The 23,852-nt window shown below is 39.2% G+C and overlaps 1 protein-coding gene across 1 annotated transcript; it reads left to right on the top strand.

The window, feature by feature from the left end:
* Positions 1-23,735, top strand: TSNAX (translin associated factor X). The gene is made up of 6 exons (XM_071431759.1): positions 1-84; positions 1,826-1,933; positions 3,984-4,098; positions 5,741-5,871; positions 20,230-20,357; positions 21,948-23,735. Exons 1-6 carry the CDS (start codon positions 69-71, stop codon positions 22,320-22,322), a joined length of 873 nt encoding a protein of 290 aa, XP_071287860.1. The 5' UTR covers positions 1-68; the 3' UTR covers positions 22,323-23,735.
* Positions 23,736-23,852: the final 117 nt, after the last annotated feature.

Here is a 23,852-nt window from a genome sequence, read left to right on the forward strand (position 1 = left end):
GGTCCTGGCGGCGCGCGGGGCGGCTGCGGTTGCTGGGGGGGCCGCGGCGCGGCGGCGGCGGCTCCGGGATGAGCAGCAAGGAAGGTGATGTCCCCTTCCCTCCCCACCCCACCCCACCCTCAGGAGACCGCGGCGTGAGGAGCTGGAGCCGGCGGAAGCGGGGGGAGGCCCCGCGGCTCGAAGGGGACGGGGGTGCGGGGCCTCTGCCGTGCCCAGCGGTGCCCTGTGCTGTGGAACTCGCTCTGCTAGAGGCCGCTCCTTCACGGGTGTCATCGGCCTTTCCTTCGTGGGTGCCCGGCCTTCCCGCTGGGGCTGCGCGGGTGCGCCATAGAACCTGGCTGTAGGGGTCTGTCTGTGTCCCTGGGGGTGGAAAAGCAGATGCCACAGAGGGAAGCTGAGTGTGTGAGGCCTGTAAACCACTTGTGCTAACTGTTCACTACAGTGTGTGTGTATATATATATATATATATATATATATATAATATTATGCATATAGCATAATATATATGTGAAATATATATTTTTCCCAGCTTGCTCTGCCACCTGTGTGTTGGTTTAGCCCTGGCAGTCACAGAATCAGTCACAGAACGGGTCAGGTTGGAAGGGACTACAGTGGGTTAGTCCAACCTCCCTGCTCAGGCAGGGTCATCCTAGAGCATGTGGCACAGGGTTGTGTCCAGTGGGGGAGACTCCACAACTTCTCAGGACAATCTGCTCCAGTGCTCGGTCACCTGCACAGTGAAATTCTCCCTCATAGTGGAGGGAGATTGGAACTTCCTGTGCATTGGTGTCTGCCTGTTGCCTCTTGTTCTATTGCCTGGCACCACCGAGAATCACACAGACCTCCCTTCAGCACTCTTTCAGGGGGTGCATTTAATGTTTTCAACTGCTATAGGAAAACAAACCCCTGAACTCATGTCCAACGTAATAGAAAAAATTATTTGCACTTTCCTCTTTAAGAAAGTAGCTACGCCCACTTCTTGTTTTGGTTTGGGATAATAAACAATTAAGCGGAAACGTTTTAAAATCCAGTGTTCCCTTGGTTCTTCTTTTAAGGAAATTGAGAGAACTCCACGTATTCAAAAGGTATGCCTGTATTCTAGTTTGCCAAATTTTTGGCTCTGGAAAGGAGGAACAGTGTCCAGCTGTTACCAAAAGGAGGGAGAGGAATGGTTGACACATGGGTGACACAATGAGTTAGTCCAAGGTGAAGGAAGGATAAAAGGAAGAAACAATACAAGGTGTAAATTGGGAGTAAAACGTAGTCCAAACGAGATGAGTTCTGGGTGTGGGTGTGAAAAGGAGGGTTAAGGAAGAGGCGCACGAAGAAGCTGAAGTGAGCAGCTACATTCAGAGAAGAAACTGGGTAATGGGCAGAGTGTAAGGGCCTGAGAAGCTACACTGCAGGAGCTAAACCTGTATACCTGAATAGGGGTAGTCTGCTTAAATTGTGCCTTACTTCTTCTCTGTGTTAGAGAATATCCGTGACATAAATCACAGATTTCCATGCAACCGTTCGCTTACAGCAAGAAAACATAAAAGGGTGTGAAGACCCAGACACCTTACAAAAAAAGGCTTAGGTTCCTGCCATGCTCATCCATTGAAATGGATTTTATTTTTTCTAATTTTCACTAGCAATGTGGTAGAAGAAGTAACATGATAATGTGAAGCTGGCATCAGTTGATAATAAGGTTCATCCAGTTACCTTATTCTGTCCTGTAGAATATGATTGCTGTCAGGAATGCTCTGAAGACAGCATTCTGGTGCTCCTTATGCTCTGGCAAAACTATTTTAATTTTTTTTTTTTGGTGTCTACTATTTAATAGGATCGGGTGGGTTCAGAAAACGAAAGCATGATAATTTTCCACATGGTCAAAGAAGAGAAGAAAAAGAGAATCTTAATCCACCTTCAGCTTTGATGAAGTCTTTTAAATGTAAGTAAGCATTTGGAAAACCAGATTTTAAAAATGTGGTGTAGAAAGTGATAGGAAGTTATTAGTGAAATAAACCAGCTCTCTCTGAGGGAGAAACTTGAAACTAATTTGACTCATACTCCATACCTCTAGAGCTTAGTGTTCTGTATTTTGTGCAGTGAAGTCCTGGGAGTGGGGTTTTGCACAGCTCTGCCTGGTTCATGACTTGCTCCTGTTTCCATCCCACCTGCTGTTCCCCCTGCCCTCCTCATTTGTGCTGACCTGATGCTGAGCAAATTCCACAAATTGCACGAGTGTTCAGCCAGGCAAAGGTGACCGGGCCCTTTGGTGGCAGAAAACTGTAGGATCTGCAGAGGTGTAATACAAAATCTGAGCCACAGGGACAACAGGAGGAGATGGTGACCTTTGGGAAACTGAGGAGGTGCTGACCTTGGCTGTGATTCACAAATGACTAAGCCACTGAAATGTAAATCTGGATGCATTGTTTCAGTAGTTGGTAGTTGTTTATACTTGCACTTTTTAAAGAACTTCAGATAAATATTACTATTTAAAAGGCATTCAAAGTCAATAAAGTGACTACATGAAGGTCTATATTAGTTAGTTGAAGTCTTTTTTTTTAAAAAAGCTCAGGTATAAACTTCCCTTCAGCCAAATTGTTTTTATAGGATTTTTCACCAAACCAGATTTAAACTCTAGTAAATTTAACTTTCTCATTAGACAACCCCTAACAAAGCAAAGCTGACCTTCAGAAATGAGAAGCCTTGACTGAAGAAAGAAGGAGATTTGAGATGGGAAATAGTTTAATTCTTGTTGTAAACCTTTCCCCATACCACATATTTTTATGACACTAAGAAGGGTAAAATATGAGCTGGCTGGCAGCTTTAGATGGTTAATGTGTACTTCAGTGTCATATAACTTCCTGGCTTTTTTAAAAATGGGTGTTTATATTTTTCTGTGTAAATCACCTTGGCAGATGATTAACCATGACCCCTGAACTTTGCCTAGAGAAGCTGTGGCTGCCCCATCTCTGGAAGTGTTCAAGGCCGGGTTGGAGGGGGCTTTGAGCAACCTGATCTAGTGGAAAGTGTCCTTTTGGACTAGGTGATCTTTAAGGCTTTTTTCAACCAAACCACTCTATCATTTATATTGAGTATTGTAGATACACTTGCTCTTGAATTGAGTAGAGCAACTGTACTTTCTACTTTAATTTTTCACTCTTGTGAATATCAGTTTGTCAAAAGTTGCTACTACTTCCACTTCAAAAGAGTTGTTTCCCTCCCTTCTCATGAGATCCATTCATCTGTGTTTGGTTAATTTCAGAAAGAATTTAAGGGACATGGTTTCTTCAAAGGGACATGGTTCTTCAAAGATCCACTCTTTGTAAACATTCATAATGTTTGACTGTCAAAACCAGATATGCTTCCTCTCTTCTCTGTATTTGTTGTAGTTAGAGATAGCTAATATCAGCAAGTCAGAAATCTTAAATAATTGATCTCACCTTTCTTTAGTACTTCTAAAATACTCAACTTTTAGTCAAGTCTAGCTGGGATGTAAAATGCAAACTTTCTTTTAACTAAATGGTGCATTTTGAACAGTATATGTGCCTTAGCCAGATGCTTTTATTTGATTGGTTTAGGCACTGTTGAATCTCATTAACAAATGATTGTAGGGTTTTATTTTTTGATTTGTCTTGCTGAATTGGGGTGAAATTTTCAGTCCGTTTCCAGAGCAGCAGTACTGTGGAATAGATTTTATTAGCAAAACCAAATATTTTACCTTAAGAATTGTTTAGACTGCTTTAAGGCATCATCAGGATTGATATCTACTTAACCTGATTTATTAAACAAAGGTAATATTAATGATGAATTTTGCAGCTGTGACAGGTGACAGGCAATGGTGGCATCTGCAGGGACAACCCACCTTGGGGAAAGGTGCCCAGGGGCAAGGCTGGTGGGGTCTGTCAGGAGTTAGTGCAGCACAGGTGCTTTTCTCTTCCCCTGCACTGTGTTTGTGTGACAATTGAGTTTTTCTGTAACGATTGACTCTGCAGCCTTCCAGCTGGAGCTTGACACCAGGCACGATAAATACGAGCGGCTCGTGAAGCTCAGTCGGGATATAACGATTGAAAGCAAAAGAACAATATTTCTGCTCCACAGGTTCACCAGGTGAGTCACACTGAGCGTGAAAATGTTCATAGAAACCTCCAGTCTGCCTTGCAGTGTTGTCTGTCAGTAATGGCTGCAGTGTTCTGTTCAGAGGCATTTAATTTACTTCTCATAAACATCCTTTAAGGTGGGTGTGAGCTAATGAATGCACACTCCAGCTAGAGAGTTAAGAGATGCTGGTTCAGGTTTCTGAGTTGGTTTTATTGGTTTATTAAACCAGTGTAAAGCAGTAGAGTGAGCAGCAGATGAGAGCCTTCCAGCTTTCAGCAAGCTGTGAGAGAGGAGTTATGCACCTTTCCTTCAGGTTACTTGCCCGGGCAGTTCCATCACCATTTTGGTTGTTGCACCCCCACCCGAGGTCATCAATGCAAATAGGAGGTGACCTGGGGTCTGTTTATGTAAATACTACAGCTGGATAGGCTTCTGTGTGAAGTTTTGAGCTTCCAAATGTTTTGTGTTCTCATGAGCCTTCAAGCAATCTTTGGAAGCCAGAGACAAACTAGAAGAGCAACAGGAAAATTTGATGCTTTGCATAGCCTGCTGTATAAAGTGTTTGCTGTACGTGACAAACACTGGTCTTGCATGTTATAACAGCTCTCCCTGTTACTTTTCTTTGTACTTTGATTTATCTTAATTTGCATTTTGTTACCTATTGATATATTTATGTTGAAGTAGTAACTATTTATAGTTGCAGTTACGAATGGAGGTTATGAAGTTGCCTGCTCTTTAACTTGGTTTTCTTCTGCAGAGAGGTACTGTGATAGTTCCAGTAACATCTACAGCCTTGACTGTAAATAACTACTCCCACTGCAGGGGCTTGGTAGCTGGGAACTTGTGGAGGGAAGAACAACAAAGAACTCATTACTCTGAATTTAGATTCCTGTTTTATATGGCATTCCTGGTTTTGTGAGAACAGAAGTTTTCCATGCTGTATTTTGTATTTCCTTCTTCATCGTTTTTCACAATTATTGTGGCTTTAATTTCAGTAAATTTTACTGTTTGCTTTTAAATGTTTTCCCAAGATCAATTAATCAGTAGTTCCTTAAAGAGACTGTAAACTAATATACTATGTGATTATTTGGGCTCAAGGGAGGAGAAAGTTTAAAGGAAATTAGACAAACGAAACTTTAAATGCCAAGTATATGTTGTGGTTGTGAATCAGATATTTCAGCTGTTCCTGAACAGCACAATCCGTAACTACTTCCTTAAAAAAAAAAATCACATGTAGAAGTACATAATGTATTGTATTTTGCAATACTGTCAAGTATTGCAAAATATTAATTTTTTTTAAGAAGTTGACGGACTTCTGTAAATACTGCTAGTTTCCTGGAATATTTTTTGAAGCCTTTGTATGTGTTTCTCCTTTTTTTTTATTTAAACAATAATCATGACTGTAGTCTGGAATAAGCATCATGCTACCAGGACCCTGACTGGTTGATTATTTTCTTGGTAAGAATCTACAGAATTTTAGAATCTGCAATAGGTATCTGTGAAAGTTAAACTGTTTCTCATTCTAGTATCAGTTTTGCTTTTTCTTGAAGCTAGTAAAAATGTATTGATTAGTAAAAGAAAAAGTGTAATGTTTTTTAACTGTTTGTTCATGCTGGAAACTGCTCTTTCAGTTTCTGTTTTATGATTGCAGTGCTCCCAATGGGGAAGAAATACTAAGTGAATCTGAAGTCAAGCTAGATGCTGTCCGACAGAAGATCAAGCAGGTTGCCCAAGAACTGATTGGAGAAGACATGTATCAGTTCCACAGAGCTATATCTCCAGGTAAATAATTTAAAATGAGGAAAGGTGTGCAGTTTTGAACTAAGCTTATTTTTTCTTTATGTAGCAATACTTCATACTGCAGGTTTGAATTTGTTACATTTCTGTGGTTATAAATCAGGACTCAGGTTAATCTTTGTTACTAGCAAAGTTAGCTCTGGTATTAGAGAAGCTATTGTCCTACAGTTTCATTGCACTTTAAAGGAAGAGTAATGGGAGTCTACAACTGGAACAATTTGGACCCTGCCCTAAACTGAAGTTGGGAGTATTTTTCACAAATGTACTGGCTGTTGTTCTCTGACTGAGAGAAATATATGTAGCACACTCATTTGCCCCTCCTGAAGGGTTGCAATTTCAAAGAGGAGTGTGGGAGCAACTGTCTTGTGAAATTATCCATTTTGAGTGATAAAGTGATTTCGAGTTGATAAAGTTAATAAATTTAAATCGTTAGTTTAGCGTTTTCTTTCTTCTAGGCTCTTAGCATTTTCTTTCTTCTAGGCTCAAAATGTGCTTCTGCCTCTCTGTTACAAGCATTAAACTAGTTTGTGTGTTTCAGTTGCATCTTTTTCTGCTCCTCTCTGTAAACAGCAGTCTTTACTAACATTCTTGAGATATTAAATCTCAGTTTGTTCATGACTCTTGCTGCCAAACCATATTTCATTGCTGACTCCTTGCTGGCAATCTGAATATTACCTAAAATTGGTATGCCTTGGTTGTGGCAACACATGAGTAAAATATGTAACTGCTTCTTTGACATCTTAGTCATGGTATAAAAGTGTCTTGTGTTTATCAATCTCATTTTAAACAATTTGGAATTGTACGTATCTTTCCTTGTTTAGCAAAACTTGTTCAGCTGATGAGAGCTGAAGATTTGCCCTGAATTATTTAATTGTTTAAAATGTCCATAAGATTGATTTGATTAACCAGCAGCAAATACATGTCTGTAATTTACAAGACAAACAATGGTTAAAGTAACTTGTACTCATGTCTTACACAAACTTTGGTGTAAGAGTGACACAGGTCTTGAGTCTCAGTTTAGCAATTTGGAATGGGAAGGAGCCTGCCCTGATAGTCTTCAATAGCTGTGATTGATTCCACAGTCCTCTTACCTGTGATGCATTGGGTTGCTCAAATTTTCTTAGGGACATTTAGTTTGTATGTGTCTTGATGCTATTTATAGCCAAGAACTGTAGTGACATAATGAAAAGAGATAATTCAAAATGCTGACATTACAGATGAACTTAAACTGTGAACAATACTATTCAAAGTGTATTATGAGTATCTTAACACATTAAAAATGTCTTTTGATTTTTATTTTAAGTACTCCTTATAAAAGCTGAGAATCCTTGCATTTCAGTTTTTTTTGAAAGCTTCATTGTGACCTGTAAAGTTTGTTTGAATAACCCCTGAAGTTTGCAGTCCTGTGTGAGTCATATAATGCTGTGTATAGAACAGCAGTGTTTGAGCTCTGCTGCCTCATGGATCTTTGTGAGACTGCGTGGTGCAAGCCATCAGCCATGCCATGTGAGTCAGATTCTCACAAGGTAACCACTTACTCTGCATCAGCTGCCTTACCTGAACTGACTCTGTTTTGTTTGATATGTGTCTTTGTGCATTTTCAGAGAGGCTTACCTGCCTCTAGTTCTACTGAGGAGCAGTTGGCCTGGAATTAGGTTCACTCATCACACACATAAGAGAGTATTCCTACATGGCAGACATATGGAAAGTTACTGCACATGTTCTTATAAAACAAGTAAGCAAACCTGATGCTAGTTTTCTATATCCAGAGTCTCTCCTCTTAGTAAAATAAATTATGGTTTTTGTTTCTTTAAAAAAAAATATTTTCAGAAATCAAAAGTTAAATTTCTTTTTTACATGAAAGATACCTAAACTTAAGCTAGCCATAGCAATCTGGAAATAAAGAAGTTAATGAAAAAAGTACTGTTCAGCTTTGCTTTGTGTATTTGGTAAATACACACTGTCAGCTACACTGATTTTCCTGCATAATTTATTTCTGACTTGCATAAAGCTACTCATTAATACCAGAATAGACCTGAATAAACTGTTTAGAAAACAACTGCAAGTATTCTGTCAGGAGTAATTTAGAATTTTTAAGTTTTTTCCAGTGTTGTAAATCTCAGCCTCTTAAAATGACTAAGATGCATTTGTCCATTTTAGAGTGGAATGAGTTACTCTGGGGGAGGTCAGTAGTAGAAGTAGTTAGCAAAGGAAGTTAGAGACCTGATGCATGTGTATGATGACTCAGTGCCTCCACAGTTGCAAAACTTTTAGAACAGAATAGGCAAATTCAGATGGAAGGAACCTGCTGTGATCATCGTGCCACTGCCTGACTACTTCAGGGCTGACCAAAAGTCAAAAAAAGTTGTTAAGAGCATTGTCCAAATGCTTCCTCTAAACACTGACAGGCTTGGGGCATCAACCACCAGAGCCATTCCCACATACCCTGTCACTGGATGGGACAGGAGCCAGCACCACCTTCTTCACTTACCCTCCTCAGGAACCTGTAGGGAGCAATGAAGTTGCCCCTCAGCCCTGTCCTCTCCAAATTACACAAGCCCAAAATCCTTAACTGCTCCTTACAGGACATTCCTTCCAACGATTTCACCAGCTTTGTTGCCCTCCTCTGGATGCCTTCAGGGACCTTCACATCCTTTTTAAATAGTGACACCCAGAACTGCACACAGTTGCACGTATGGTAGCACATGCTTAATGCTTACATGGGACTTGGGGCGAGGTTGTCATAGAATTAAAGAATTTTCTTACTACCATCTTAAGAAAACTTAAGAGAATGAATCTTACTGACCTCTCAAGATAAAAAGAAAGGAAGGCAAGAAGGTATTAGTGTGCTAAATAAGGGAGAGAAGAAGTAGACTCTGCTGTCTATCTTTCCAGCAGTCCGGTGTGGAATCTCAAATAGCTGAACTTCGCAGTTTTTTCGGACAGAACTAAAGGGTAGAAATACACAGCCCCCCAATGCATTTCTGAAGTTAGAACTGGAAATAGCTGTACTTTCACTTTTTCCCTCTCTTTAGGTGAGGTAAATGGTGAGTCTGTGCACTCCCATCAGTTGTATAATACTTGGCCCTAAGATCTTCCTGTTGTTTCTGTAATTAGGTATCTGTACCTCATTAAGAAGACTGTTTATAAAATCCAACTGAAATAAGTTGCCTTAGCTCTTCTACATATGCTTCTCTGCAAGGCAAGTTTGTGCCAGCTGTTGCCCATAGTGCATGTTTAATAAGGGAGTGCTAGAATATACCTGTGTGTTTCTGGGAAGACAAGGATTGCTTTTAGGCATTGTGTAAATGAGTTTGTGTGCATAACAAGTATAAAATGCTAACTTTCAGCTAGACCTTTACTCTTACCTTCGTTAAATCCTCTGCTCTCCAGTTAGTCATTGGGATGGCAAAAAAGGGAATATGCAGGCTTCAAGACATGTAGATCTTGGTTGTGCTGAAAGTGGCTTCAAGGAGGTGTCAGAGATGGGAAGATGCTTGAAGTCAGGATTATGAAGCTGAGATAGAAAACCTAGAAGCAGGAAAATGAAGGGACAGTTAGATGAAGAGCAACTGGGAGAGGGAATGCTTTATTTCACCTGCCCACCACTGTTTATGAAGAACTGTAACTGGAGGTGAAAATGATTAGAGTTAAGAATGTTACTTTTAGTTTTGGTTTTAAGTCTAGTGTTCTTAAATTGTTGCTTTGCTTTTTTTCAATGGAAAAAGCTTGCATGTCTTTTTGAAAATAAAAGTAACTAAGAAAAGTCCTAGGTCTTTGTCTTTATATATTTCCTTAGGTGGTAAATCTTGACCTTCCTTTAACCTAGTTTTCAACTCTGATTTTGTATTTTAAAGAAATTCTGGAGAACTAGTTAAAAAGCTTTTTATGAACAAAAACATTGCCATTAAACTGTTTTTTTCTTCCAAAAAGAATAAAGAAACGCTTATGTCCCATATCTCAAAAGCAGCATGTCTAATTAACCTCAAACTTCCTAAAAATGTTCTCCTTTGTCTTGAAACCAAACATGAAACATCCTCCTGTTCCCCACCCTACCTCTCACAGAAGGAGTAAAAGGGTTCAAAATTGAGCTTATAATGGAAACCGCTGTAGCAGCCTTAACTGGGGAATCATGATTGTCTGCATAATAAAGCTGCCTAATACATATTTTATTCAGTATAATAACTGTTAGCCTATAAATAGAAGAATGCTGTGAGTGTTATGCTTGGGAATATTGTTTGCCACTTGTAATTGTTAAATGCTTTTTTTGGGGTTACTCCAAGCAGTTGTTCTTTTGACTCGAAGATAAAACAATTCTGGCAGAGCACTAAAGGAGTTTCGTGCTTTCCCTCATTAAGAATAGTGCTAATGGCACGCAGGACGTTTCCCCAAAGGACACTTGCATGAGCTCAAACACTGAGTATAGCACTAATTGAACAACAACAAAAACTGATGACTGTTTTCTACACGTTTCTTAACAGTACAGATTGTCCCAGGGGATGATTAAACAAGCAAACAAAGAGATACTGAAATAATGAAGTCTTTTTTTAATGCAGAGCTCTTCATTTGTTATGTTAGAATGTTCTGCTTTTGTTGATATTTTTAAAGCTTTACTATTTGTAATATAGAATTCCTGCTCCTTTGGCCCACTTTGCAGTGTATACCTTATATATCCTGTGAGGAAATATGTACCCTTTCTTTAAAATTGTTGAGAGACATTATGCAAGAAAAGGACTGAAAAAGATTGTATGGATTTATGAAAGGGAGGAAGAAAATTTTCAGGATTTTTTATTTGTATATACAGATGTGTTTAAGTATTTTTATATATGTATTTAACTCTCAACTACTGAGGGAAATATCAACAGTATACAGAAAAGATCTGTACGGAACTTCATGACAAGAAAGATGTGCTCTGCAGTATGTGTAGGGTCCCACACTTCCACTACACCAACCCCATGCAGTGCTGCAGGCTGAGGGAAGAGCAACTGGAAAACTGCCTGCTGGAAAAGGATCTGGGCTTTCTGGTCTACAGCAGCTGAACATGATCCTCCAGTGCATGCCCAGGTGACCAGGAAAGCCAGAGGCATCCTGGCCTCTATCACCAACAGCAGGACCAGAGCACTGATTGTCCCCCTGTATTCAGCACTGGCTGCACCTCAAGTTCTGTGTCCAGTTTTGGACCCATCACTAGAACTTTGACCACTGAGGTTCTGGAACATGTCCAGAGAAGGGCAATGGAACAAGTGAAGGGTTTGGGGCACAGATCTGCTAAGGGGTGGCTGATGGAGCTGGAGATTTAGCCTGGAGAAGAGGAGACTCAGGAAGAACACTTTACAACTGCCTGAAAGGAGAATGTAACCAGGTGGGGGTGCTCCCTTCTCCAATGTAACAAGAAATGGGACATGAGGAAATGGCCTCAAGTCACTCTAGGGGAGGTTTATATAGTATATTAAGAAAAATTTAATCATGGGAAGGGTTGTCAAGCATTGGAACAGGCTGCCCAGGAGAGTGATGGAGTCTCCATCCCTGGAGGTATTTAAAAGACATGTAGATGTGGCACTTAGAGACATGGTTTAGTGGTGGACATGGCAGTGTTGGGTTAGTGGTTGGATTCAGTTGATCCTAAAAGTCTTTTCCAACCTGAAAAATTCTATGATTCTATGTTAGGATGTATGTAATTCAAAGCATGTGCTGAATCTTCTCTGCATAAATGCAGAACTTGTGTACTGCAGAGGAAAAATTAAGGACTGCTCAATAAGTTGGCTCTGTGTGGGATTGAATTTTCAACATGACTTTGTTAAATGAAATCTCTAGCTATTTGAGGACTTTACTCAGTTTTTTGCCTCTTAAGACAAAATATTGAATGGGGAGCCCATAATTCTTCTGGAGTTTCTTAAGTGGAGTGATGTGGGGTGATGATGGTAGAGGCAACTGGAGCACTGCTGGCTGACCTTTGCTGTGTGCCTGTGCTTGCAGCAGTGGCGAGTGGAGTGCTGTGCACAGGGAAGCTCATTAGCTGTTTATCATGTCTGCACTTGCTCTCAATAGGATTAGATGATGGGGCTGTAAAATGTCAGCACCTTGTCAAAACTATTGCTCTGTGACTGCTTCTGCTGCTGATGATGCAGGAAATTCTGTGTAAAAGTTCAGCAGTGACGCAGTCTAACACATCATTTATCTTGTGCAGGCACTATTTGTATTCTGAGAGATTGATATAATGAAGCTTATTTCTGTCTCCTGCCTTATGCCATTTAGAGTCACTTTAGGCATGTAAGATACAGCAACAAACTGCATTGCTCGATTGGACCAGGCCAGTTAAGTCTGTGTGGATGAAAAGGAAATACTTCAGTTGCACTAGAATGCCACTTTCTAACTGCAGTATGTTGGACCACCAGACAGGATGCTGTAAGAAATGCTATGGAGAGGAGTGGGGTCTGTCCAAGCAGGCCAGCTTTAGATTACTGATGACTTAAGTAACAACATTTTTTTGGGTATTGTATGAAGGATTTTAATTAGAATGCAAACTAAAGGAACTGTCTGTGTAATGGTTTCTGTGTTTACTTGGCTTGGTTTTTTTTCTTAGCTTTTTAACTCAAAATATGGAAATAACATACTCAGATTGTTCTACCTTTGTAAGCACACATGTATTTCTGAAATAATATCAAGGTGCACAATATCAAGGATATAATATCAATGTGCTGTTCTGCAGATCAGGAACAGTGTAAGTAGAACACTTGTTGTTTTTTTTCTTGAGAAAGCTTAAAAACTGTAATTAAAATAGATGGCATATTTAATTTTAGGTTGGTAAGAGAAAGGAAAAGCTTTGTACTGCAGGAAGAAGGTATCAAGAATTGGAAATGTCTCACCCAGGATGAGACCTAAATACACCTAAAACTTGAAAGGAAAGCTGACCATGAAGGAAGCAATCAGGTTTATGCAAGATGGTGGGAAAACACAGGAACAGGATGTGACTGAAGAATTAATCTCTTGCTGTTGTAGGTGAGGGGTAAAATGCCAGAAATGGAAACAAAGTTTCCTGATTATACTGGAAAATTAACAGAATTTGCAGTGAATAAGCTTATGGTTATCAGATACAATTTTGTTAATTTCTTTCTTTCTGTTTTGTTATTTTCTGTGTTTCTCTGACTCATATCCCTGCTTGGTGAAACTGGTTTGGTTTTTTTTCATTCTGCAAGTTGCCTATTTGAAATTTGATACCTTCAGTTTGTTGCATTTTGCTGCCCTTTTATTATTTTTGTTTCATGCCTTTTTCCTAAGTTCTTCTAAGGAAAAGGAAAAAACAGTGACTGCAAGGCCTTACTTTGTATTTTCTGATGCAGGTTTTGTATGTCCATACACAAAAATTAAAACAAACCTGCAAACATGAATGCAAATTCTGATGTGAACAAACTAGGCATGCACTATGTGAGAATTGATTATCAGCTCATCCCTGAATGAGATATAAATTCAGCAGAAGCCATTCAGAGCAGCAGAAGTCAATAAGAGAAGCTATGTAGAGTCTTCTAAAGATTCATGCCGTGGGTCAGCATGATCAAAAGATTGTCCTTTCCTGCTTCTCACTTAAGACCTAACTGTCCTGAAGTCCTGCTGTACTATTATGACAAATACTATGGTTACTCACATGACAGCCTGAAACTAGTAACATTGTTTGTCTTTTAATTCATTCTCATAGCTGGCAAATGGAGGAGACCTTGTTCTCTGGCTCAGGAATTTTTTTCAACCCTGCAGTTATTGACATTAGTGATTCACAGCCCAGATCTCTCCAGCCTTTGCAGGAACCAAGTGCAGCTGGAACATAAGAGAAGTTAAAAAAAAATCTGTGAAGCTTTTTTGTTTGTTTATTTAAAATCACACAGGAGAATGTGTCATAGAGGAACTCCATTCCAAGAAGCAATGGGGATAGCACATCATGGTTAGGTTTTTTGTTTTGCAGTCACGTGGCGAGAAATAGAGGTTGGCAAGTGGTGAAGTACCTTTGTGCCATCTCACAGATCTGTGTTTGAGGACAAATGGCCACTATTGGTTCTTCTGATGTGCTTGTGAGCTGAATCTGTTGCATGGAAACATCATCACTTCAAGAACTTTCACTGTGTTTTGAACTGCAGAAGCTGTGTTGTGTTAGGTGCTCTTTCTTCTTTGATCATTGAACATCCTGGCTGAGTCAGAGCTTCCTTTCTTTGGTATCTTGAACACTTGCCCTCAAGGCTGCCAGCAGTGTCTGACTGACTGAATGACTTTTAAAACTCTGTATTAATAATAAAGGCAATTGGGGGTGGTCAAAGAGGTCAGGAAGACTACTTGTCACAGGAATAGTTTTGTAAGAACTCATGTAAAACACTGGGTGCCCTTCATAGTTACTACATTTTGGGCTTGGAAGTTGGAATAAAGCCCCAAACTTCAGAACAAAAACCTTGGTTCAAGGTTTTTTTTTGTTTTGTTTTGTTTTGTTTTTTTGGTTGGTTTTTGTTGTTGTTGTTGGTTTTTGTTTTTTTGGGGTTTTTTTGTTCAAGCATGGTACATCCCTTAGGTCTCCAAGTAGAAGCAAAATAAAAGTTTGTGAATTTCTCACCCACAATTATTCATCTTGCAAAAAGGCCTATTGTTTGTCATATGTCCATGTTTTTAATAACAGTATAAAAAAGGCTTGATTGCTCGATTCCCTGCTCTCTGCAATGAGAGATTAAAATATTGTTTGCAGTTCTTTGAAGGGTTTTTGTGCCTGTTTGGAGAAATAATTTAACTCTCACAGGCACCTGTCTGATAGGGAACTTATATTTGTTTCTGGGGCTTTTGGGAAAACTGACTAATCTTGGTATTGCCTTTTCCCCTGAAATGGTATTACCTTTTCCCCTGAAGTGTGTATTCAACTTTAAACAAAGTGCAAACAATATTAACAGTTCAGTATCTGCAGTACATCACTTCAACACATGCAGCTAGAGGAGATGTGGGTGTGTCAAGTTGCAGTTGACTAATGAACAAAGCATTCGGAGCTTTACAGAAGAAATTTACATTATTTTAATTATTAATATAATTGTAAACCTACTCAGCTTTTGAATTATTACTGAGCGAATAGAATAGGGTGTTTTCCCAAATATGTAAGCTCATACAGATTTTTGTTCTAATACTTTTATTTGTATTTATTAGTTAGTATTGTTTTATAAAATCCATCCCTGACTGGAATTACTCTTTTAAGACATTTCCACAACAGGATGTCCAGAGCATTCCTGTCTGTGTGGAGAACTGGCTTTATCCTCTTTCAGTGTGTGTTATAAAATTAACCTTTCACTTCATGCTCACAATCAACAAAATGCTTCGATTGTGTCATAGCCTCAGTTTAAGTTTAATTACTAAAGTTTTTACCTCTTCTGCCAAGAAAAAGATCTCTGAATCTTAGGAATCATTGTCAAGTATGCAGAGAACTTTAAAGGAGTAGATTAAGGTGTGAATTACCAGTTTCATCTTAATAGGACACTGGCATTAGTTTTTGTGTTAATACTTCTAAACTTATTGTATCTACTTGTTTCAATTGGTGGTTACTTGTTTGCTTATTTCACTTATTTCTCCCTTTTATTCATCCATATGCTTCTAGAAACAAGTTCTCTAAGTTTACCATGCTCCCCATATTCTGTATAATTATTTCTCTGGTTGGGATTTCCATAACCTTTTTTTCCTGGATTATGGCAGGGATTTCTGTGTTTTGATGGTGGCTATTTTTTTGTTGTTGCTTTCTTTGTTTTTTGGGGGGAAGGAGAAAGAAGGGAAGTTTTTTTTTCCGTGTTTGTTTGGGGTTTTTTTAATGACAATGTAACTTGCCAGCCTAAACATGAGGATAAGATAGAGCCTTGTCCGTGCTGTTTTGGTTTTGTAATGAATCAGCAAGTGGGTAGTTTCACATGACTCGCCCTGTAAATAATGTACCCCACCCTTCATGCAGTGATCCTGGAAGAAGCTTGCTGGGCGTATCTTCCTACCATCTTTCTAGTGGCTGCTCTTGGCCTGTATTCCTGCTGTATGGCTTAGGGGAGGAGCTGGGTGAGAGAGCACAGGCTTGTGTATATCTGCTTGTGTCCACACCATCAGCACAGGCTCCTCGCTAAACAAAAAGATAGAGAGAAACAGGACAAAGGATGAAAGAAGATGAGTTTGGGAAGAAATAGGGAGAGAAGCAGCTTATTTGAGAAGATGGCAGGTGGCACTGGCATTGCTAACCTTAACAACTGAGAAGCATGAAATCCTTTTGAACCTGTTTTGTAACTGTTGAACCGAGATTTAAAGGAGGAAATGAAGTAAACAAAATTTTAGAAGGAAACTTTCACCTCTTATTTGATCTGTCATTCTGGGTGGAAGCTTCCATGCATGCATGGATGCATGCATATCTCAGGTGGAATTAAATTCTGTTTACCCTAATATGACTCCTGCAATTAAGTATTTTCAATTATTTACTCATTCTTTAGATAGAACTAGCTTTTCCTCTGTCTTATGCATTCATTTGATTCTTGGATTGAGTGCTCCAATTATGTTTTTTAAAATCATTTTTTCATTTAAGAAACCTAATTTCTTTCTAAGTTTCTTAGGGTAACTGCTTTTTCTTCTTTCTCAGATCTTGCATATGTAATTAAGGAAAAAGGTCTTGAATATCAGTTGGCAAAAAGTGCTAAAATTTTCAGGGAGAAAAATCTATATTTGTACATACATGCTCAGAAGATATCTCAGTGTAACTCTGTAGTTCTTGTACACAAAATAATTTTTTTAAAACATAGAAGGGAGCTGCTATACTGGGTCACTGTCACTTGTCTAGTATAAGCTATTTGTATAGAATAAATGTAATAAAATATCAAAATACTTAAGCAGTTAATTATTTACCTTGCATCTGTAATTTTAAGAGGTGCTAGTAAAAATAATACAGTGTTTTTAATTGGTATTTTTGTCCATGTACTACAAAAAAACCCAAACCCATAAAAGGCAGTCTTAAAAACTATTCTATTACTGGCAGCTCAATCCATAAATAAGCTAATTTTGGAATAAATCCAAAACAAGAGCATAAGGGGAAAGGTATTGTTGGATGGTGTAGTGAAATGGGATGGGGTTTTTCACCTTGGGAATTATTTGCTGAAAATAGCGGATGTCCTACCATTAAGCTAAAACATAACACGTTTAAACATCCTTCTACCTGCACATGGAAATACCTTATTTCAAGGTCTTGGCTCATTGAAATACCATATTGTAGCTACTTCTGACAGAAGGACTTGTTAAAAGCAAAAAAAAAAAAAAAAAGAAAAAAAAGGAATATACTAATATTTTTTGCAAAATAGTCATGAACAGGATTTGTTAGCAGTCTGTTTGTGATGGTAACTTTAATTGAGTTTTGTAAGGCTTATAAATAGTGGGAGATAGATTCCCTAATTATGAGAAGGTGACAGTAAATGGCAAACAGACTGTGTGCAACATTCACATGGTGGTGTTAAACAAAAGGAAGGAGCACAAGGCTGGAACATGTCAGCTAGTGTGGCATGGCAGGAGGAAGCAAAGATCTATGTGTGTACATACGTATAAATATGCCCTCATTAAAAAGTACATAACGATAAAAGAACAGAAGAGCCAAACACTTACAATGGAAAAGGACAAAACATGTATGAAATAGTAAAGTGGAGTGAGTTGAAAGTGGAGATCTGACTGATTGAGAAGACTGTTTACCAAAAAATTTGAGGGCTGATTTGATCTCTCTGAGAGCTGTGGAAAATGCCAAGTTGATTCTTCATATGTGATAGTCTTCTCCATAGATAGCAGAGGGAGATTCTCACAGATGTTGTCATGTTGAGTGGTGCTGTATCTGGTAGCTTACAGCTTATCCACAGAAAAAGCCAAAATTTCGTAATAGATTACTGGTCCTGTTACATCAGAAGTTAAGTCAGGGAAAGACTGAGTGATGAAATCTACCTCTCTGCAGCCTGTGAAGTTATTTGTCTTAAAAGATCCTGAGTAGCTTTTATCTAGTGTGTTTTTCTATTGCTTGTGCCCAGAATGCTTTACCTGAATTCTGTTGATTAAATTATGCTGTTTAATTGGCCTTGCCAGCTCTGTGTTTGTGTTCTGGTTTGTGAACAGCACTGTTGAGTGTGAGTTTGGTTGCTGCATATTTATTCTGCTTTTCCCAGTGCTGCTGTAGAGTACTATAAAGGAATTGCCATTCTGAGTTGCTTCTGCTCAAATACATATCTAAAAGGGAAAAAAAAAAGCAGGTCACTTATGCTTTTGTAGTGGGTACATGGAAAGCCTCCCACCCCTTGAGTTTTTTAGGGTATTTCCACACTCATCTGTTATTTAAATCTATGTTCTCTTCTTTTTGATTTAGACTATTTCTTTGATCCAGGTGAAGCCTAAATTTGCTTCTTCTGCATACTTCCATAAGCTGAAGTCCTGGCACTGTACAGGTCAGTTGAGGGTGTTAAGATTATTTTAATGGAAACAGGCTTCTACTTCTGGTACCCTTGGTTACATCCTCATTTTCTCACTGACAAAACTATTGTCTAATCCCGGCCCTCTTGCAGCATGATACCTGTTAGTGTCTCTTGAAGTGAAGTCATCCCCTTAAAATGGCTCAGAATAGCTCTGCTAGAACCATTTCTGTCATGTGCCTGTTCCTTTAATGTCCTCTTTGGGCATTCTCTGTTCATGGGTCAGATATACACAGGCATTGACTTTGTCTCTGCAACTTTTTTTAGCTTAGTACTGCCGTGGCTGTTTGTTCCAGCGTTGTTTCTGCGTTTTTTTCCACCAGCAGTGCCAGCTTCAGCTTTCTGCTTAGGAACTTTCCTCACATGCTTCCCCCAAATCTGCTCTCTGCACATAAAGATAAACTGACAACCTGTAAAATCTGTGTCTGAACATTCAAACTTTTTTTTTAGATCTCACTTTTGTTGTAACATGTCACTGTTGAGTCAGAGATGACACATAGTCCAATCAGAAGGCAAAGTGGCAAAAGCATTGTTTAGTTCATCCTCTCTTCTTTTATAGCTTAGTTTGCTACAGGTGGACCTGATTGATCATATAATCAATACATTTCACATGATTGGCTAATTAAAAAGACACCCATTTGTGTCTTGTTAAACAATCCTATGAGAAAAACAGAAAAACAGATTATTAGAAAAACACCACCTGCAGGTTGTTTTAATATTTGGCTATCATTGTTTATCTCCAGCTCCCTAAGGCTTCCCAGGCCAATTCTGGGAAAACTTACGTAGCTTTCTCTTTCTCCAGGCTGTGACATCCACAGTAATGCATAATAAAATCACTATCTGCTAAGTAGGTAGTGAGAGAGAATTGTGGCAGGTAGCTGTAGATGGCATACAAATCTGTTACAAGCTAGATTTGTTATCCCATCTTTTATTCCCTTTGCAACACACTGACTCCTGTTGTCCCCCTGCACACCTTAGTTTTAGAGTGTAAGTTCTTTTGGACAGAGCAGTTATTCATGTATTCATAGAATCACACAACAGTTAGGGTTGGAAGGGACCTCTAGAAATGACCTAGTCCAACCCTTCTGCCAAAGCAGGATCACCTCTTGGTCTTATTGGACATCACAGTCATGTCTAGTTTGTTTATTTGTTTATTTATTTGATCTGGAGAGAATTGTAATAACAGATGCTTTGCCTTGAATGTGAATTTCACCAAACCTGCGTATTTTAAGGAGCCTGATTCTCACAAAATAGAGAAGTGGGAAGCTCAGTTTTAGACAAACATCTACTACAAGTCCTCCTGGGTAGGGTTGCTCTCGATCTGTTTATCCCCCAGGCTCTGCTGATAGTGGGGATCCCCTGACCCAGGTGCAGCACCTTGCACTTGGTCATGTTAAACTGCATGGGATTCCCATGGACCCAACTTCTCAGGCTTGTCCTAGTCTCTCTGAGTCGCATCCCATCCCTCAGGTGCATCAACTGCACCACTCAGCTCAGCGTCATCTGCAGATTTGCTGAGGGATCCGAGTATGAGCCCTTGGAAATATTGTGGGGAGCTGATCTCCAGTATGTTTCTGAGAATACCATGATGCTTTATTTAGAAATTACAGAAGATTCTGCATGAAAGATACAGATGGAGTAAAAACTTGAACATGTTTCTCTGTGTGCTTGGTCTGACTTTCATGCTTCAGAAACATGCTATGTTAGATTATGCTTCAATGTTATTTCTGGATTATGTTAATTTTCACTTTTTGCTGGTAACCTTCAAATAGTCTCACTTAAAAGATTTCTTAAAAACTAAATAATTGTGAGCATGGATCAGTGCTGGGAAGTTTGAAGCATGAGCTTGTTTCTGCTGTTTTTGCAGGGCTTCAAGAATATGTTGAGGCAGTTTCGTTTCAGTATTTTATCAAAACACGATCGTTGATCAGCATTGAAGAGATCAACAAACAACTAATATTTACAGCAGAAGACAGAGAAGAAACAACAAACATGGTAAAAGTTTTTCTTTTCTCAATTGACAAACATCTTTCTGGGATGGGAATGCAGCGAGAAGGCTTAGTCACATTTTTGGCATCTGATTAAATAAGGCCAGTTAGTGGAATGGGATTAGATAGACATGTGGGCTTTGACTCACTTGTTCAAAACATGCCTTTTATTCTGATAAGTAGTAAACTAAATCTGTGGGATACAAGTTTATAAATTTCACATCCTTTTTATTCAGAGCAAACTGAACTCTTTCTGATATGGCAAAAGATCCAGGACAGTGAAATGCTAGCTAACAAATGTAGCGGAGGGATTCTTAGTGCCTGGGGCTGTCTCTAAGACCTTGTGGTGTATAGTGATGTTGCAGAAGTTGGAGGACACAAACAAATCCAAGGCAGGATGAGCTCCATGACTGAAATCTTATTGCTGGTATTGAACTAGTCACTGCAGGCATTGTATTTGCCTTGTGCATATGCCTTAGCTGCATCATTTGTAACTCTCCTGGAGCTGATTCCTTTCAGAGGACAGACTGGTATCCCGTTATACCTTAGCCCTAATGCCGTAATCTGCTGTTTCTTGACCTGCCTGTACTCCTAGCCTGCCCTAAATGGCTCATAGGGACAAACTACTGTCACCAAACACAGTAAACTGGGTGCAGTTTGATTGCTGACAGAGGACAACAGTGATTTGGTAGCAATCTACAGAAGTGCACGAGCAGTTGAGGTGCAGTGTACAGCAATGCTGCTTTACATGAATTCCTGAGTTTGCTTCTGCTGAAGAGATTGTGCTGTAAAGCGCTTCTCATTCTTTCTTTATTCTCTTGATATTTGCAGAGAAGCCTGATTTTTAGCTTAAATTAATTTGTTTTTACCAGAGGTACCAGCTCTGAAGTTGTTAACCCCAGCGTGCAATCTGACCCAATCTGTCAATTTGGGTAGACAGCATATTATGGGAACAAGTGAACAGAAAGAAACCTGAATTGTCTCCCACGTTACCAATATTCTGGCTATAAAAAGTATTGGAAACTTGGATATTGGAGCAAAGTTGTAACTTTGTAATGGGTTTGCTTCATGAAGATTTTTGTTTGTTATTTTAATAAGCTTAGTTGATATAAAACAGATCTGAGAATACGATGGCTACTTGTAGAGAACATATTTTGAAATTCAAGACACCATTATGAAATTATATTACTTGTTTTCATAATGCAGACTATTTTTGACTGATTTGCTAACTTTGGACTGACTAGGAAAAAAATCTATCAGGCTGAGATCTGTCAGATGAAAGAAAACCCCAAACAACTGCAAATAAATGTTGCTGCAAAGATGTGATAATTCTGTGTGCCAATAGGGATGGTAGAGTTAGGGTATGTTTATCATACTTGCTAGAATGAAAATGACATCTCAAGTAGAAATTACCTTTTTATATGCTGGAATGAGATTGGTACTTCTGAAATCAGACCATGTGGAAGTGCCATGCAATTTAATTTTCCAGAATGTTTTAAATTTCCAGTTATGTTAGATGAGTTAGCGTGTAGTTGAACCATTACAGATGGCGTTCTCACACTTTTCTGTGCTGGACTTTCTTCCATTCTGTCTCCAGACCTCCAGTTCCCAGGATAAACAGCCCCATAGGTGGAGCCTGAAGGTAACTCCTGTGGATTACCTGCTGGGAGTGGCGGATCTGACGGGAGAGCTGATGCGGCTGTGCATCAGCAGCGTTGGCAACGGGGACATCGACACGCCCTTCGAACTGAGCCAGTTCTTGCGCCAGATTTACGATGGCTTCACCTTCATTGGCAACACCGGACCTTACGAAGTCTCCAAGAAGCTCTACACCTTGAAACAGAGTCTGGCAAAGGTAGAGAATGCCTGCTACACATTAAAAGTACGGGGATCTGAAATCCCAAAGCACATGCTGGCGGATGTCTTCTCCACCAAAACGGAATTGATTGACCAAGAGGAGGGGCTTCCTTAAAATCAGAAAGCTCTTGTTACTCAGAAGAGAAGAGGACATAGAGAAAGCTCTCTAGTTACAGTTTGTGGGGTTTTGACCTTCTCAAAACTTTTTAGTAGAGACATTTTTAGTTTTATCAATGAGAAGGCTGTTTGCAGTGGTAATTTGTAACCAAAAATACTTTTTATGATGTGCAAGAGAAGAAATGTTTGACTTTGGCCTCTTGGTATGGAATTTCCTATATTGCTCCATTGTATCTTCTTTCAGAATGACCAAAATTTCCACTGCACTCTACTCCAGTGACTGCCATTTGTGTGACTCACCTAAAACTAAGATTTCATCAAGCACAGCAGTGGAAAAAATGGTTAGGTGCTCTTATTTAGCATTATCCATAGGTTTCTGCTGACTCATTTTTTGAGTATTTGGGTTCTGTACTCATATCATACCTACAACAATGCACCTGTGCATAAGTGCACCCATTGACTTGGGACTGGGGTGGTCTCAACAGTGCCATGTAATTCAAGTTTTCTCTGATTAGTGCTTTAAACTATGAAACTAAGTCAACTTTTTGTCCAATTGATAATGAAGATAATTGCATCAGGTAAATACTACTGTCACCTGTTATTTTGGGTCTCTGTTAAAAATTGGCTCCGTTTGAGCTCAAACTGGTACTTCACAGTTTTGAGATGAGCTAGGAAATCTACAGAAAATAATTGTGAAAAGTATGGTTCTACATTTTTTGTAATACAGTTTAATGCAGAATCTGACATATTTTTGTTTGTGGACAAAAGAAATTGTCATACAAAGTATGTAATTTGGTGTTAGGATAAGCAGTTTTTGGGCAGAACAAATATGTTGCAGTGCTGGAAGTCTGTTCTCCATTGTTTGTGCTGCCCTGAGGACCTCCAGTGGGATTGAACTGGTATAAGTGGAAAAGGGCTAGCCAAGCTTTAAATATATGTTAGCAGGAACTATTTCATGTGCACGTTCCTGTGGAAAGGAAATTGCAAACAGAAGTAAGGCAGGCATTCTGGTTTCCACATTTATCTTTGAGGGGGGTATGTCACTGTTGGCAAAAAATCAGGGCTTTATGCTGGTGTCTGAAGTTATGAAGGTCTGATAATGTACATAATGCTAAAGGAAAACAGATAAAACAACATGATCTCTAGACTCCAGGAAATAGGCCTCCCAACTGCAATTGAAAATACTGCATGTTTTTTATTTCCACTTCCATCTGCTGTGATACTGCCAATACTTTTCCCATGAGCATGTCCTGAGTAGCTGGAATCATCTGATATATGGATAGGAATGGTAAATACATTTCTGTCAAATTTTTCCATTGTTTCCACATAAAGTAGTGTGGGGTGGATTGAACAAGGAGTGGTATTTTTCCTATTGTTTAATACTATTTTTTACAATAAATTCTGAAAAGTAGTCACTGTCTCTATGTTGGTCCTTTTGCCTGTCAGTCCAAGTGGTAAATTATGGTGCATGTTTCCCACCATGGACTTCACTTGGAAGTTTTGATCCATTCCTATATTCATAGTTCCA

This window comes from Agelaius tricolor, unplaced genomic scaffold, assembly GCF_023055355.1.
Source record: "Agelaius tricolor isolate 1412-34295 unplaced genomic scaffold, bAgeTri1.0.p SCAF_1, whole genome shotgun sequence".
Taxonomy (NCBI): Eukaryota; Metazoa; Chordata; class Aves; order Passeriformes; family Icteridae; genus Agelaius; species Agelaius tricolor.